The 17,891-nt window shown below is 37.1% G+C and overlaps 1 protein-coding gene across 1 annotated transcript; it reads left to right on the forward strand.

Annotated features, from left to right (window-relative positions):
- The first annotated feature begins 5,920 nt into the window (after positions 1–5,920).
- LOC117973814 (sideroflexin-1) lies at positions 5,921–17,567 on the forward strand. The gene is made up of 11 exons (XM_058996251.1): positions 5,921–6,051; positions 11,499–11,670; positions 12,050–12,220; positions 12,594–12,692; positions 12,812–12,887; positions 13,389–13,474; positions 14,082–14,209; positions 15,037–15,086; positions 15,316–15,365; positions 15,692–15,739; positions 16,192–17,567. Exons 2-11 carry the CDS (start codon positions 11,507–11,509, stop codon positions 16,286–16,288), a joined length of 969 nt encoding a protein of 322 aa, XP_058852234.1. The 5' UTR covers positions 5,921–6,051; positions 11,499–11,506; the 3' UTR covers positions 16,289–17,567.
- Positions 17,568–17,891: the final 324 nt, after the last annotated feature.

Raw genomic sequence — 17,891 nt, forward strand, 5'->3', positions numbered from 1 at the left:
AGGAAGCTTTATACTGCTAGCTAGTATCCTTTGCTTCAAAGCATTGCAGAAGCAGGCTTATGTTTTAGTCTCAGTGGCTTTACAGGTATACAAAAGACTTTGTTATATTCCTTTTTTTATGTAGCTCAATGTCTGATCTGTCAGACAACCTCTGTGAATTTGCCCAGCACTACTGTGAACTGAACATCAAAAGCAGATTTAACATTTTGAAGAAAGCAAATAAGAAAAATAACAGATCACAGCCAGCATTATCTCCACGTCGTAGTGTATTTAAATATGCATTCCTATGAATAACATTTACTGAGCAATCTCAATTGGAAGGATGCACCCCTGTGATGTGTGTGGTGGGTGGATACTACCTTGACTTGGGAGTTGGTTTCAGTTGATAGATTTATGATTACTTTTAAAATTCTTATTTGGAGAAAGTGTGCAGTCCACCTAAGATCATATACATGTTACGAAAGTCATATTCAGTGTTATTCAAGTAATGCAACTCAAGTGAAAGCCATCTATATGCATATATAATTTATTAGGCCCTGACACCAATAGAATGCTGATTCTGGAGGTGGGGGTCAGAGAATTATTCAAACATCCTCATCCAGCAATGATTATACCCCCAGATGATTGCTCTCACCTGTGCCCTGTGATAAGTCTAATACTAAATTACTGAACATTTTTCACCACTGAATTTCCAGTTAATGAAAAGGAGTACATTTAATTTGGAAACATGCTTACATCCTTCAGTTCAGATTTTTTTTATATTTATTTATTTATTTATTATTTAAACTTTATGTTAACTGTATGAGGTTCTAGAGGTTGCACTGCCAAGACTTGAAAAAACAAACAATATTAGCATTATAACGTATTAATTAAGATGATCCAACATGCATGCAGTGACAAAAGAGCCATTACAGTAGACCAGATCTCAACACCAGCTTCTTTTCCTGGTCCTATGGTCTCCACTACTGTACAGCACCTCACTGAGAAGTCAGTGCTCAATTTCTGTGCTACTGTATATATCAATACCAATTGATTTCCTGTAAAGCAAGCACAGATTTGCAATGTTGGGTTTTGCATGCTGGTGTTTGCACCTGCTTCCTCCGGGATGTAAAGGAGATGGATCATCTCTGTGGACCTTCTCATGGTGAATACAGAATGAATTAAATCAATCAATGGCGCTGGACTCCTGTTTGGCACCTGTAATCAAGCAGTGATTAAATCTGCCTTTTTCAACCTTCACCTCAAGCTGATGCTTAGATGGGAAACCAGGCATCAGTGTCTCCTTTCATTGATTATGCTGATCAATTGTTTGTTGGGCTCCTTGAAGACCCTGCTCTCAGGAATTAGGCGGTGCACAATTCTGCTGTCAAGCTACTGTCTCACGATATGCACTCAGGTCACATAACATGCTCTGCTACTCTGGCTGTCTGCCACAGTGACCTCTGTATTCAATATCCTCTTCCTGACCGTCAGGGCACTGGGTACAAAACATTGAATCTTTTTTGTATTTTATTTTTACAATAAACTCATTAGGACTGTTTCCCGTGGCCTGGTCAGTCTGTATGTATACGTGCTTAGTATCAGTACCCTGAGGTCATGTAGAAACTCCCAGCAAAGACACTGATTCCACTGAGATCACTGGCTGATCCTCATGATTTACAACTTTTTCATACTTGTTTCTCCAAACCCTTGCAAAACGTTTGTTAAGGTGAGGATAAATATTCGTTTTTTAGTCATTAAGAAATCAGTATCTCAGTGACAAGGCTGTCTGGAACTACCAGAACTAGTTTGGTTCATTGACCAGATTCAAGTTGGATCCTAAATGGTTCAGCCACAACATTGAATATAGATATCTCCAGCTCTGTCAATGAAGCAGTTTACCACCTAAATACAGGTATTTCCATCTCTCAGTGGCTTACAGGAAAGCACCTGTATGTTTCACTTTGCAGAAAAAAAAACCTCTTAAAAAAAAATAATAACCTTCGAGCACTTAAATTAACCTTCCGAGTTGTCTGTTACTAAGTTTTAGACCTTGACAAATCAGCCTCCTGTCCTAAAACATATGGCACATTTTTATTCAGTCGCCTGCCAGCAATCCAATATCTTCCTCCATCATCAATCAGTTTTGACAAGTTTGTGAATAATTAGCTACGGTATCAGAGCAAAGGAATGCCATGAATGTTCCCTAATAGCGCCCTACCGGCTTGCTAAGCTTTTCGTTTTTTGCAACTAGGATTTGTTCCGGTTTGGAGTCCGCATTCGAAAATTGGGGACCCTTATGCACAGATTGTGTTTGTCCACCTGTCCGTCTGTCCGTCTGTCACGCTCTACATGCTGAACACGATAACTGTCTTCACCAAACATGTAGCATACACACCTAGCCTCCTATAGAAATGTTTTTTTTTTTATTCTTCTGACTTTACCCTTTTTCAGCATCGCAGTTCTAAACGTAACAATCACAGATATACAGTTGCCATTAGAGACGTGTTTTAGCCAAGTATTGTAATTTAAAAGACGACACGCGTTCAAATGCACAGAATAGGAGAAACATTGACATCTAGCGTTTAAAAGGAGCAATTGCTAACATTTTGAATCTACCCAAATGAAAAATGTACACCGACAGGAAAAACGTTAGCTTTTTAAAAGTCATGTATCTACAGATGCAAAACGCTAGTAGTAAACATGTGTCTGTATTCCCTTCTTGAAGTCCAGCCTATGAAAAACACCATTGCCATGTTACCAAATTCTGTTTGCCTCTATATCTTATATTAATCTCAATATTAATAACAAAGCGACCAAATCGTGATCAGATGTAGGGGTCTATTTAATTGATCTAAACAGTGACTTATCTAAATACTACTGCGGTTTAAATCATTAAAACCGGGCCCTCCCTGGCGGTTTATATATTTAAGAGACTTACAAGCACGGTTAAAAGTTTGATTTGCATAACCTTATTTTAATGAAATAAACACTATTGGATGAGCCACTATTTGCATCAACTGAAGAGACTTCATCATGTGTCTGCAGCAACAACCCTCCCCTGTTCCCAACAGTACGGGGGGGGGGGGGGGGGGGGGGGGGGGATTGTGGGTTATGGCCATTTCAGCAATGTGTAGTGTATGGGAACCACGTGCAGTTGCTGGTTTTGCACAGCACCTGCTGTACACTTAACACATGCTAGTGCTGATATAGGCAGTCTATGTAGTTTGGCCCAGTAATTCCGTTGACTGGGAGCTTGAGCGTATAATCGTTTGTGCAGATTCCTTTACTGTGTTGATGACCTCTGTTAATGTTGTGTAAAACATTGAAACGAACGCAATCTGTCCTGGTTTTTTTGACATTTGCATAGGGTAGTCCTGCAGTGCCATCTAGTGGATGCTGTGTTTAATAGATATGCCAGGAATCATTTAAATGACTGTGATGTCATAATGAAATAATACTCAATGATGATATTCACATTTACAGAACAATGTAAAATGGTCATGATCTGCCACCCTGTCCGTCGTAATGTTACTGTATACTTACCAGAGCAGGGGTGTCAAACTCAATTCCTGGAGGGCCGCTGTGTTTTCTGGCTTTCCTTCCACCTGAGTTTTCAGTTAATTAATTGGTCTGATTATCTGATTAATTGCACGACTTTAACACTTCTCTCCAGGCCTCAAAATGTTTTGTAGGCAGTGTACCTTTAATCAAGTGCATTTTTTTCAATCATTAACTGCGAAAGTATTAAACATGTCCAATCGAATAATTACAAATAATTAATTGAGAGCTTAAGTTGAAATGAAAACCAGAAGACCCTGCTGCCCTCGAGGAACTGAGTTTGACACCCCTGTACTAGAGGGAGGACAGGAAACAAAAATCAAGCCCTTTAATTTAGCATTAAAACATCAATCTTAGAGCTTTCTCTAAAGCAACAGTTGTGCTTACTCCAGCACATAACTGAATTAGGCTGAAAAATACCTGTTCCTTTTTTGGGAAGTCAAAAACAAATACTCATGGCACTTTATAAACAGGTTGCTCTGAAGCTTTCTGAACCCCCTCAGTGAAGATCTCTGAGGCTTGTCAATGTAACAGACAGTGTTGTTTGATGCACTCCTGTTACTGACACTACTTAACCCAGCATGTGAGATGAGGCAAAGGGAAAAGAGCTAAAAAATGATAGCGTTGGAGTTGGGCCCGTTTGTCCTCCATCTGTTCCACATGCATGAAGAAAGATCTAACTGCCATCTGCATCAAAGAACAAACACGTTCTAAAGCTTATTGCCATTCCTGTTCTTGTAATCTGCTTTAAAAAATAAGATGAAAAAAAAGCTTGGCAGCAAACAGAACATATGAATGCTGAACAATGGTAGGCCGAGGCTGTATTGTGACATTTTTAATAATTCATTTTGTTTTATATTTGTGGTACTTATTCATATTCCTCACTTCACAGAGTCCAGCCTGTGTTCCTGTAATGTTAGCCCATTAATCATGTCTATGACTTGGTTACAGCTCCTGAATGCTGGAGGAGTTGAAGCTACTTGTGATTCATGACGACGTTAGAAAACGTGGAAGCACCCGATAAATAATACTGTGTGCTGGTTAAAATAGAATGTATAAGAATGTTAACTATCATACTCAAAATATCAAAGACTCGGGTGAGCTTTATATTGCTGTTCTTTTCAAAATATAGATGCAATCTACATCTTATAGAATTCTACTAGAAATGAGCTGAAACAGTGGAGCAAGCAATTTAATTAAATAGGAATTATATAGAGAAGAGACTCTGTGCAGTAACAGTCCATTTCACTTGACACAGGTCTTATTGCAGGCTGGGCAAGTGCTATTAAAAAGTTACTGAAACTTAGCGACCGTCCACAAAGCATAATGCTCTTTAATAACCCTTTAATAATAAACCAGTCCTCAGTGCTATTCAGTATTGAGCCTCTCTCCGTCCTCGAGCAGTCAGAGTGCCAGGTGTGTTGTGATGGACTAATGGTACAGTCCCTGGGGGCTCACCTGAGAAAACCATTAAGATCTGAACCATTCTGCTTAATCGACCGAGCTACAAAGCCTGCCGCATTTAATTATGTAGGGAAGTAAAAATCTGCATGTTATATTTGAATCTATTAGTTACAGTTGTCTGGAAGATCACCCATGACAGTATGCCCTTAATGCTAGAAAATGCCTCGCTTGTATGCTTTCCTGCAGCTCTTCTGTAGCATCGCACTTGAAACCTGGCATTGGTAGTATAGGAAAAGCAGCATGAGATTTGAAAATGCCATTCAAGGATAACACACATGCATTTCTTTTGTCAGCTTGTCCTACTTCAGCGCAAGGACCTATGGTTTTCATTCAGGAAGGACTGCAGCACTGCATGTTGTTATCCCAATACAAACAACGTTACCAAGTTTCAAGTGCAATGCTACAAACAATAAATGTAGACAAGTGTCAAATAATTGTTTTTCATTTTGTCGCATGGTGACAATTAATCCACAAACGACGAATAACTCAGAAACTGCAACAATAACGCATTACCATTGCAAAAACAGGGTTTAAGTGCTGGGTGTTTCAATTCATGTTCGCCCCTGCCTATAACTTATGAAATGCCTTCTACCACTGTGATAATTTAAGCAATGACCAGATCTAGAATACCCACAATACCTCAAATTCTTTTTTTTTTTTTTTTGAGAGAGAGAGAGAGAGAAACTACGTGAATGTGTAAAATGTGATTTAACCTGCAGTTGAAAAGAAAACAAGAAACCGTATGTTGGTTATGTAAAAATAATACAAATGGGTTTCAGCGGCAGGCGTATGTCATCCTCTTGGATCTCCTTTTCCACTCTTTGGATGTAGATTCCTACAGAGGTATGCCTTGCTTACTGGTTTATGATGGAAGCACAGTGTGACGACACACTGTGTGATGAGCTACAGTAGCGCGCTCTGCTGCCCCCCTCCCTCTCTGTAGTGCGCAATCTCTTCCGGTTGAAAATCTGCTCGCTTCTCCACTCACCAGCACCAGTGGCGGACTGTTAAGATTTAGAAGGCAGAACTACTGGAAATCCGCACACAGTGAGTATTTTATAACGAAACAATATACGTTTCCCCCTGTATTGATGTTTAGGTAGTAATTAAATAGGTTATGTGTTTATGAACGTAATGCAGTACGAGGTGCTGTGCAAGCAGTATGTATCAGACTGGTAGTGGGTATGTGGCAATATGGCAAGCGAAACATCTGGACTGATGCTTTCTGTACATTACAAATTTACATGCAGAAATATACTTTGTGTTACTTTTTGATAGAGTAATTGTAGCCATTGCATAACATGTCTTCTATCTACTAAATGTGTGTGTGTGTGTATATATATATTCTCAAAGGTTACTAAGGTGTGCACTTTGCCATTCTAAAATGTAATTCTTGCATTAGTACTGTGCTGACATATGTTTGAGTCACGAGATGTGCCCGATTTAAGAATTAAGGTTTTATCTTTTCAGTGTATATATTTTTTTAAAATTATCACGTTCTACTTGATTGACAGCCTTGTCCTCATTTTTTTTTTTTTTTTTTTTAAAGGACTTTAAAGTACAATAGTGTGATTCCAATTGCTGGAGTTGTTAAATTGTATTGGGCATGATTTTAGAGGTATATTCTGTTTTGAATCTAAATCCGTAATTTTGTTTAATTGTAAACTGTTACTCATAGACAACAGATTTAGTGCAGCCATTGCATAGATAGTGAAGGTTAATGAACAGCAATGCAGCAACCAGCTTGTCGTTGTGTTGTTGCTAAAAACGACAGCAGACCAAAATAAAACAATTCAGTATGGTCAAGGTCCATTATTCATTAATGATTTATAACCGGTCTTGCTGAAGTCGAGGAGCTACACTGTAGGTAAGTGTTGTATACCTCAGAATGTGATGTATCTGACCTATACGTTCATTATCTGTCGAAGGGTATGGTATATAAATCACATAAAAACAGTGAATACTAATCCCCTCCGTTGATACATTTTGGAAATATTACACGGATTAATGCGTGTCATAGTCTGTGCTTTTTTAAAGACAGTGCTGACAGGAAGAGGTTTCTCTGAATGTGAAATTAGATGCAGTGTCACTTCAGATCGGGAAAGATTACGCAATGCACGGAGTAAAATAACTGCATGTGTGGGGTTAATTTACATAAATGAAATTAGATATAGGAAAGGTGTTTATTATTTCAAGTGCAGCAGTGATAAATGATCCAAGGGCATTGCATGCAGTATGATGACATCTCTTGGTAAATATTACACTAGTAAAGATGGCTGCAGGAAAGATTCTGTGAAGGGTGAAAACAGCAGCTTCCAGTATGAACAATAGCTTTCTGCAGTCACAGTTAGAATTAGGTTGGGATGGGTGCTTTTAATGGGGGGATCTCAAAGCATGCTTTGTTAATAACTGCAATTTAAATCGACATACTTGTGGGATTAAAACTAGCCTAGTAGAAGGCGTTCACTGTACTACATGTGATCCCGTGGGAACAGCTACTAGAACTGCACATACATCAAAAACATGATTGTTTGCTTGTGTTATACCCAAAGTAATATTGACTGAACAAATAAAACAGAATTCCCACTTCAACGCATTACTGCAATTCACCCATCAAGCCGTGCTTCTCTAAAATGTAAGGTTGTACTGTATTTCAAGTCTAACAGGAATTATTGGAGACACAATAATTATTTCAGGTTTAATTGACTTATTAGGCAGCTAACAGCAAGTCGGCACCATACATATAGAGACACAGACAGCCCTTCCCCAACCCAGAGCACTACTCTGCCTCTCAAGGTGACGTCCACATATTACACAATAACACCGGAAAGGTAATAACAATTACAGGGCAATGCATTTAACAATATTGGAACTTTACAATAATTAATAATGAAACACGACAATAATTATTCAGCTTTCCCCTACCATATTTCTGGCTCCCAGCATCCTCTGCTACACATTTTAACTTAAGTGTGGAAAACTGGTTCTGAGCACGGCACTCCGCCAACAGGTGGCAACGGCGAGTCAGTCCAGCTGTGCCCTTTACAATACATTAACTTTTAATAAACACGAGATAAGCTTTTTAGACTTTGTTACTCAATGCTAACTGATTTTTGAACTTCAGACAGTATCCAACATTTGCAATTGTGCCAGTAAATGCTACTGTAACACTTCAAAAAAAAAAACAAAAAAAAAACAGAAAAAAACATTTATGAATATGTGTTACAGCATGTGGTTTACTCCAAATATTTAATTTTGTATAACAAGTAATTATTGCTGTGAAGTATTCTTACATCCAATGAAGCCCACATTGCTCTCTCTGTACTGGATGTCAGGGAAGCAGAATACTGCACTAGCTGTTTCCCAGTGTTGCCATACCATATGTGGCTGCAGTGAACGAGCACACTGTTAATGACCTCCGTTAGCCGCTGTTGGTATGGGGAGACAGAATGTGCAGTATTAGGGAGAACCCTTCTTACCATTAAACCCATTAAATCAGTCAAGGATGGGCAGCTGCAGAATCAGTATTTAGATTACAAGGAGTTAATCTTGCATGCAGGGTTGCCTCTTGCATTGATCCAGTCAGTGCTTTCACTTTGCAACTCCCTGCAGGCAGATGCATTGAAAGCAAAAAAAAAAAAAAGTACCACAGATTATGGTCCTGTATCGTCAAGAAAAATACCATGGTTCCCTGTGCGAATTGATGAATCGACAATCCTTGTGAAACACCGCTGGCTGTGCCTCTGTCCTATGATAACACCAACGGATTGCTCAGCAATCAAATTCTAAGGCAATCATATTCTGTAAGTTATTCGTGAGGAAGAAAGTGTCGTTTTTTTTTTAGCATTGTTAGCCTTTTAGTACTCCCTAACCTTTAAGTAATGCAGTACAACTATTGCATTATTGTGGGTACAGGAACTGTAAATGTCAGAATATGTTGGACTGCATTGAAAAGCTGCTGTGTTCAATGTTGTGTACTGTACTGCAATTTGTTGGTGTTGGATGTTTTAGAAGGGGTTGTAAGTTTAGAGCCTACACTGTTTTAAAGGTTTAAACGAATAGCATACAGTTCTTCTGTATTGTATTATCTGAAGTGACAGACGTAAGCAGTTGGCATTCCACTAAGTTCTGATTTGCTGGCCCAAAGGCTTTTTGAGATTTAGGCATGTTGCACCAAGGAAAAATTTGAACCAATATTTAACTTCAAATGAAATGAACATCAAGGTTGTAGAGATTAAAGCATAGAGCTTCTATTGCTGCCCTTGAATACCTGCCTCATTGAGTCATTTGAGGAGAGTCTGAGAGGTTCATTTTGGTAGTACAAAATCCACAATCTCCCGAGAACAGATATGAATTTCAGAATGTCAGATAATGACACTGACAACGACTGCCCATTTAAAAAGGGATTGATTGATTCAATGAGCCAGTGAAACAGGCAGCATAATAAGAGACCAGGAGCTGGAAGACCTGGATCCAGATCATTCACCTCTATAAATAGACCCAGAACAGGAAATCACTGATTCATGCTGCGGATTCAAAAAAAGCTGCTGTACAGCGTAGACTCTCTGCTGGAAATTCACATCTGTTTTCAAAACCCAAATAATTGCTTTGCTTTAATTATCCCTTGCATTGTTCTGTCAAAGTGGCTCTATTTGTTTGGGTAATGAGCTGCTATAATTTTGTGTTCAGTAAAATAACTAAAATAGCTGCATGTAAAAACATGAAAAATGTTTGCAAAGCACATTAATAGTTTTGCATATTTGCACGCCATCACTGAACAGTAATCAGCAACTTTCATAGTATACTAAAATGTACTTTTCCTGTGGAAATAAATAATAATAATAAAAATAATTGTATTAATGAAAAGCTTACTGTTTAAAGCAGGTCTACAAGCAGAGGCTTCACAGTTTTACCTGGTTATAAATAACTGATTTCCAAAGCAAGGGACACACACACACAATATGAGTATTTTCCACCCTGGGATGGTGTGATTAAAAGACAGCACTGTGAAATACAGTATAAAGAGATTTCCATGAAACAGTTTAGGTAGGAATGTCAAGGATGCCCTCCAATCCCAGCGTGCAATGCTTCCTCTCCAAGTGCTTTTGAACAGCATGTGGTAATAATGAAATGACCCTGTTTTGTTCATCACGGTGAGATTTGCATTTCAACCTCTTCAGCAGTTGTAAAAACCTCCCCGAGGCTTTACATTGCCACTAATTCAGGTACATTCTTCAGTATTTTTCAGTTAGTGTCTGTATGCATGTCATGGTATCTTATTCTACTTGTTCTGTAGAAGAGGAATCTGTAGAGTGGATCCTTTTTGAGAAAATTAATTGGATACTGTGTATTATAAATAGACTTGTTTAATGTAAATTACATTGTTACAGTACAGTTGAATACTGGAGAAACTGGGGTGTTACTGTAAGAGGTTGCAAGTGACTACTGCAGTAGTTTCATAGTTCTCTATAGATGACAGACCCAGAACTGGCTGGTATTTATGATTGAATAATACACAGGATGGAGTGCTAAACAAAAACCTCCTGGACTGCTCTGTCAAACCCATAAGCATTAACATTTGGATAAGGGTTTTAGTTAGCGCAAGAATACAAAATGAACTGTTAAAGAACTGATAGTTATTCAAACACACAGCTACGTGGTATGTACTGTACTGTACATCAGATCACATCTTCTGAGTATAACTTAATTTAAACTTGAAATGCCAGGCATTCTGTCATTAACCAAAGTGCTATGTCTATTTCACTATAAAATGATAGAACACGTTTAACGAGAGAACCGGAGTTCCAGGTGTACTCTTGCCAAGTTAGAATAAATGCAATGGAGTTTCTATACAGGACCGAACCTAAAGAGGACAACTAGGGTACTGTACGTGTCTACCTGTGTTTTGGTACAGATCTAGACACTCTAAGGAGATAAGGACAGAAGATAAGCTTATTAGCATTGGGCTTTGTACTGAACCCTGTACTGTAGTTAAAGCATAGTGCATGGAAGCCTTACTTCTACATAATATTTTTTACTGGAGTAGTTAGTAAGCATGGCAAATATAAATAATGATCTAAGCAGAAAAAATACAAAGACTCATACTAAACACGTCTAAAAGGATATTGAACAGATAAGAAATAAATATTAGGACAGTGTAGACAATCGCCTTGCATTTCAAAAAGCACCTTTTAAATGTAGCGTAAACAGTATCGTAAAGCTACACAATAGAAAATAGTAAACTACAGCTTATGGATAAGCCAGTCTTTACTGTACAAGCGATCTTTCTAAGCTTGCGTAGCTTCTTAAGTATTTAAGCTGTTTAGATAATAGTATGAACTCTCATTACACTCCAGTTTTAGAAGGCAATAGTAATGCTTTATACTGTTTGTCATATTTTTCCAGCTCTTGATGTGCAATGATGACCCTCACAAGTGTTTCCTGAGTATTTCAATCATTTTCTACCAAAGTATTTCATTTATTTTTTCCTTTAGAGATCAACATGTCTGCCGAACTGCCTAAAGATATTAATGTCAAGGAGCCCCGCTGGGATCAGGAGACGATGTCTGGAAGAGCAAAGCACTTTTTTACTGTAACAGACCCCAGGAATATTCTGTTAACCAATGAACAGCTGGACAATGCGAAAAAAATAATACACGATTACAGGTACGAAGTCCATTTGTGTACTGTGTCATACACCGCATGGGCAAACAAGGAATGTATATTTAGCTTTTAAACAGTTTACAGTATTAACTTAAATCCGCCCAAATGCATAAACCTGCAATATTGCCGACCTTCATTTTCCTCTGTTTTTTTGTTAAATCACCACTGGCAGAAAACAAAGGATTTAGATCTTTCACTGTTTATTGTTCACTGTTTATTGAAGTGTCTTCATAAAAGCTGCATTCTCAAACAAAGCAAATTGTGGGCTCTGTTCATTTTACTCCAGATTATTGGAGCAGCTGTCAACAGTAAAGGTGACTGATGTGCTATCACTGAACTGTTCCTGAGGGACTAAGAAGTGTATTTGTTTTATTTTCTTGAGGCAAGGTTCTGTGTCCCCAGGCCTGACAGAAGATGAGCTCTGGAGGGCGAAGTACATCTACGACTCCGCCTTCCACCCGGATACCGGGGAAAAGATGATTCTGATTGGCAGAATGTCTGCCCAGGTGCCAATGAATATGACCATCACAGGATGTATGATGACCTTCTACAAGTGAGTATTAAACATGGAACATGTCCAAGGTAATGTAGTCCCTTCCATGAAACACAATCCTTTCCCAAGAACTGGCTTTTCAAACACGACTCTCCAGTTACAGACCGTAAAATCGTGCGAATAGCCATGTGAAATTAAGTTATGGATATGTGATTTTTTTGTGAGAATGCAGTTACTGCTTAGGTTGCATATTACTGCCACATGCCTATATCCAAGCATAATTATGGGACATTATGGGACCATTTTGTATGTAGTGTATGATTTCTAGGACTAGCTTTGAATACAGTATGTATCCACCAGTTGTAAGTAACATGGTTTAGTCTTGAATTATCACAAATGTACGCCTGTATTAAATATATATTATGTCCTTTAGGACAACCCCAGCGGTTATTTTTTGGCAGTGGATTAACCAGTCTTTCAACGCAATAGTAAATTACACCAATAGGAGTGGAGATGCACCCCTTACTGTAAGGTAGGTTGACTTGTAGTCATGCAGTTCACCATTTGTGTCTCACATTATCTTTACTATTAACTTACCACCATGGAGTTGTGTGTGCACGTATAAATTTCATTGTCATCTTTTAATTCCAGTCAGCTTGGTACAGCCTATGTGTCTGCCACCACCGGTGCTGTTGCTACTGCTTTAGGACTTAATGCACTAACAAAGGTATTGATCCATGTAACTACTTTAGGTTTTTATTTATTTATTTTTTTTAATTGACAGTTATTATGGTTTTATTTATTTACCTGGTACCAACCCTACAGTAGATCTCTGGCAAATAATATATCACTTTTATTTACACTGGTATAGCAAACTAAACAATGTATAGCACAGTAATGTTAGTAATAACAGACTAATATCTTTAGAACTATACTTATACATTTTAACATCATATTTTAATCCTGCCCAAAATATTGGTCTGACGTGAATTGTATAAAGTTATACATAGTCAGTGTTCTGTACAAGAATAATGATCATTGTGTGAACTTACATGAGGATGATGATGATGATATTCAGGCAGATATGTAATATTTATATATATATATAGAGAGAGAGAGAGAGTGAAATTGCACTCCGATGTTTTTTATTATTAGCAAGGCAAATGCTTTTTCAGAAACATCACTAAATATTGATCTGTGAAATCAGTAACTTTCTTCTCTTGCACAGCGTGTTTCACCACTTATTGGCCGTTTTGTTCCCTTTGCCGCTGTAGCTGCTGCTAACTGTATCAATATTCCACTAATGAGGCAAAGGTAAGGTGTGTAACAGTATTAATCAGATTTTGTTATACGAGTGAATATGATATGATCAGATTTAAAACAAAATAATGAAAAAAACATATGATCCAGTAACTGCTCTATTGTTACATATTCAGACATAAGGGTATTATGCTTTGTCTGTTTTTAATTCTAAATTGAATTAATAATGTGATCTGTATTTTCCTTAATCTGTTGTTAGTTAACACCAAATTAGGTATACATTTTTGTTATTTCATTTTGTAGCATTTTAATATGCAGAGATACATTTAAGAAGTTGTGCTGCTGGTGTTCTCCCTTATACAGTATTAGCAATGCAAGGGCTGGTCAAATGGCTCTGTGGGGGCAGCAGGTGTCATTACCATATCTCGTTATAACCAGTTTCACTTTATAAATTGGCTTAACAAGGGAACCCTGTGACTTGAAGTGCCTTTGCTAGAAGTGTCCCGAACAAACACAAACCTGGAAAATATGTATATATATATATATATATATATATATATATATATATATATATATATATATATATATATATATATTCATCTCTGTATTTGCATGGGCTTTTTGTGGACACTTGACTAAATCTCTTCCTTTGATATGTCAGGGAATTGAAATACGGTATTCCTGTCACAGATGAAAACGATAACCGGTTAGGAGAATCAACAAAAGCGGCCCAGCAAGCCATTACACAGGTGGTCATCTCCAGGATCCTGATGGCTGCCCCTGGCATGGGTCAGTATTGTGTCTTGAGGTGTACCTGAAGTTAATGAGATTTCATAATTGTCTTAAACCTACTGTACAGAAGGCACATGTGGGCGAGTATTTTAGTGGTCTTAATAGAGACACCTTTACAATAAACCTGATGCTGTTTCCCCCAGTGGTTATTAATTGATTATTATGATCACTAAATATAGTAAAAAATACTGTGGCAACAATTTCTGTGATAGAAAAACGGCAATGTATTTTAGGATTGTGGTTTTATAGCTCACAAAATAATTCCATAAATCTTACTCATGTTGCACATTAGCTACATACAGTCGGTCTCAAATGTGCAGTTTTTAAATGAACACATGTTATAGCAAACAAGTATTCTCTTTTATCTAAACAGACATCTGGTACTGCACTAGGTTATCGAACGTTCCAAATTGGCTTGCCTTGCCTTTTAAGGAAGTCAGTTACTGCTTATTTCACTGCAGTATTGTCTTCTGGGTCACAGCATGTTACTAGCTGAACACATTGTCAATCAATAATGGAAGCAGCTGGTTGATTAATTGACTGGAAAGCCAGTGAAGTGGTGGGAAGAATACCGTGTATTTAAAAACACATGTGTTTCTTTCAAAACGGCACATTCTGAGACGTATATAATTAATGTTCATGTCAGAGAAAATGTATGAGCCTATTTTTGTTTGCTGCAATTACATTAAAATAGATTCTGATTTCATGTTTGAGTGTTCCTGCAATTCTGATCCTTTTGTAGATTATTTTATTATACTGTATAAACAATATGCTTCAACAAACTTGAATAACCCTTTCATAATGTATTTTCCCCTTCCTTCTAGCTATCCCACCTTTCATTATGAACACTTTGGAAAAGAGAGCCTTTTTAAAGGTACATTAATTGTACATAAAATAGTTTTTTTAAAACATCGCCCTATATATCTTATAACAAATTTAAAGTGCAGAATGGGCCTTGAGTTAAAAAGGGAAGTTGAAGTTAAAATGTGAAACTTTTATGTTTTAATGATGTATTGAATAAAGGAGTGACTGCCTCAGGTCTAACACCTTTACACCCCTTTACTGGATTAAGAATGTATCATTGTTTCTCTTAATGCTCACAGAGATTTCCATGGATGAATGCCCCGATCCAGGTGGGACTGGTTGGGTTCTGGTGAGTAACCGTTCCTCATGTCTTGTGCTGTATTAGACTGAAGTAGACTGTATGGAGGGTTTGGTTTAACTTGGTTAGAATGTGAATTATATACTGCCTGTAGCCCTTGGGACAACCTCTAAAACAAGATGTTGTGTTTAAAACGTCCATCCTGCTCTATTAACAAATACATGAATTCATTCAACAACAAGGGCCCTTGCCTTGTGTTTATGTCAAGAATGCAAAATATGACATTTTCTTTCTTCCTTTCTTTCTTTTATTCTATGTTCTTAAGAGTAGGATTTTCATCAGAGTTGGTGTAATTTTGTCACATGTATTATTTGCAGTTTGGTGTTCGCAACTCCCCTGTGCTGTGCGTTGTTTCCACAAAAGAGGTATGTGAACTTCATCCTTTTATGAAATGAAATCATGAATTAACATGTATGTAAAAGAAAATTGCACATTTCTAATAAGGTAAATTGTTGAGTGTGCTTTGGAGACCACTTTGAAAGAGCTAAGTGAAGATGCCCTACTAACCAGAAAAAATGAACACAAATCACCCAGAATCACTTACTTATTTGGATGTGGCTGTTGTGAATAAACTACAACGATATTACGGTGACTCTACAGATTATAAATATTAACCATATAATTGTGTATTTATTATTTTAGGTACTATACCTTAACTGCTCTACTATAAATTATTTCCAATAACTTTTGCTACCATCTTGTCAGATCCCTTGTAAATGCAATGTAAAATATATCTCTGGGGTCTTTAACCCAGGTTGAAATAAATAAGTTCTAAGTGATGATAAAGCGCTAAGTTGTATTCTTTGGCTTTATGCAGCTCCATATCAGTGAGCCGCTTGGAGCCTGAACTACAAGAGAAGATCAGAAAGACAAACCCTGGTGTGGAACGCGTCTACTTCAACAAAGGACTGTAAACACAAAGCCATTTCAGACTCCACAGACTACATGCGAAGAATGCAGCTTGTTAGGAATTTTCAGTCTGTGTGCCAAAGTTTGATTATCATTATTTTTCCTTAAAGGTTTTACCCAGTGTGTCTTTTTAATGTCTTCACTGTAAAACACATGTTGCATATCAAACCCATGAAGGTTTCAATTGTTTAGCAATGGCAAAGAACTGAAGTTAGACACACCGTATTGTCATTCATTGTTTACTAATATTTACTTGCCAAAAAGAAACCATGAAACTGAAAGGTCCTTTAGTTTTATATTTAACTAACCTATTGCTGCCAAAAAAAAAAAAAAGAAATTTATTACAAAATGCTTTATTTCAGAATCTTTCTTTGCAAATTTGTTTTAGAAGTGCATATTTGTTAAATAAACTAATTGCCAATGAATCCAGATCTGTTTAAACACAGCCCTTTAGTAAAAGATTCAAAGATATTACTGAGTTTTAGGGGATGGCAAAATTTGTGTTTAATGTTAGTGATGGACAACAATTTACAGCGTCTGGTCAGAAATGCTGACAATTACTAAAGGAAGACAGTCATACCTTCGTGCCAGTGGTATACTGATTATAACAACATTATTAAGCACAAGCTACAATGCATGCACACACAAACTACCAATGGCACTGAGTACCAGTCCTTATTGTTATTATTATTATTATTATTATTATTATTATTATTATTATTATTATTATTATTATTATTATTATTATTATTATTAATAATAATAAGGTGCTGAAAAGACTGTTTATGATTTAGCCGAAATGGTTCCTAAAATGGTAAGACTTGGCCTGCCTTCTCTTATTGCATCTCTAATTTCACTGCCTAAAAGAAGCGGAAAAGAAATGACATGTGCCAATCCACCGTGCAAGAATCAAATAGATTGTGTCACGTCAAAATCAGTGATAAGTTTCTTTGACCGAAGCTTTTGACCTTTTGCATTGAACAGCCCTAAATGATGACAGTTTCACTGTAATAGAACAGTTACCAAGATCAAGGTGTGACAACAGCAGCAACATATTTCAGGAGAATTTTTTTTATTATTATTTTGCCAGGATGTGCAATAATAGATACAAATCTAGAAAAATAAACGGTTCTATTTAAATATGGTTTACAATAAATATGTGATGTAGAGATTTCAATACAGGTTTTAAATTGGTAGTGGAATGTCTTGACAGTGTTTCATTGTTATTGGAGGTGTTGTATTGTGTAGATTAACTGGAAGAAATAAAGATACATTTCCACTGGATCATTTTGGTTTTGGTATTATTTCACATTCTCTGCATTGTCTTGCATTGTCTTACATTGTACACTGTTTGGAATAATGCACCATTACACCTTATATTAAACACAATACAGTAATTCCACTTTATATGATTTATTCTATAAATGCAGATTGACAGACGCTGTAAGATCCTTGGCTACACTATTCAGCTCATTTAAGAAAGTGATAAGCAGCTGGTTTCACAGACTCATATTAGCACTAGTCTTGGATTTCCTTACCTAAAGTAACAAAGTAATCCAAGGTTAGTGCTAATTGGGGTCTGTGATACTGGTCAGTAGTGTACTGCAT

The sequence above is a fragment of the Acipenser ruthenus genome, chromosome 22 (genome assembly GCF_902713425.1).
Source record: "Acipenser ruthenus chromosome 22, fAciRut3.2 maternal haplotype, whole genome shotgun sequence".
NCBI classification, from domain to species: domain Eukaryota; kingdom Metazoa; phylum Chordata; class Actinopteri; order Acipenseriformes; family Acipenseridae; genus Acipenser; species Acipenser ruthenus.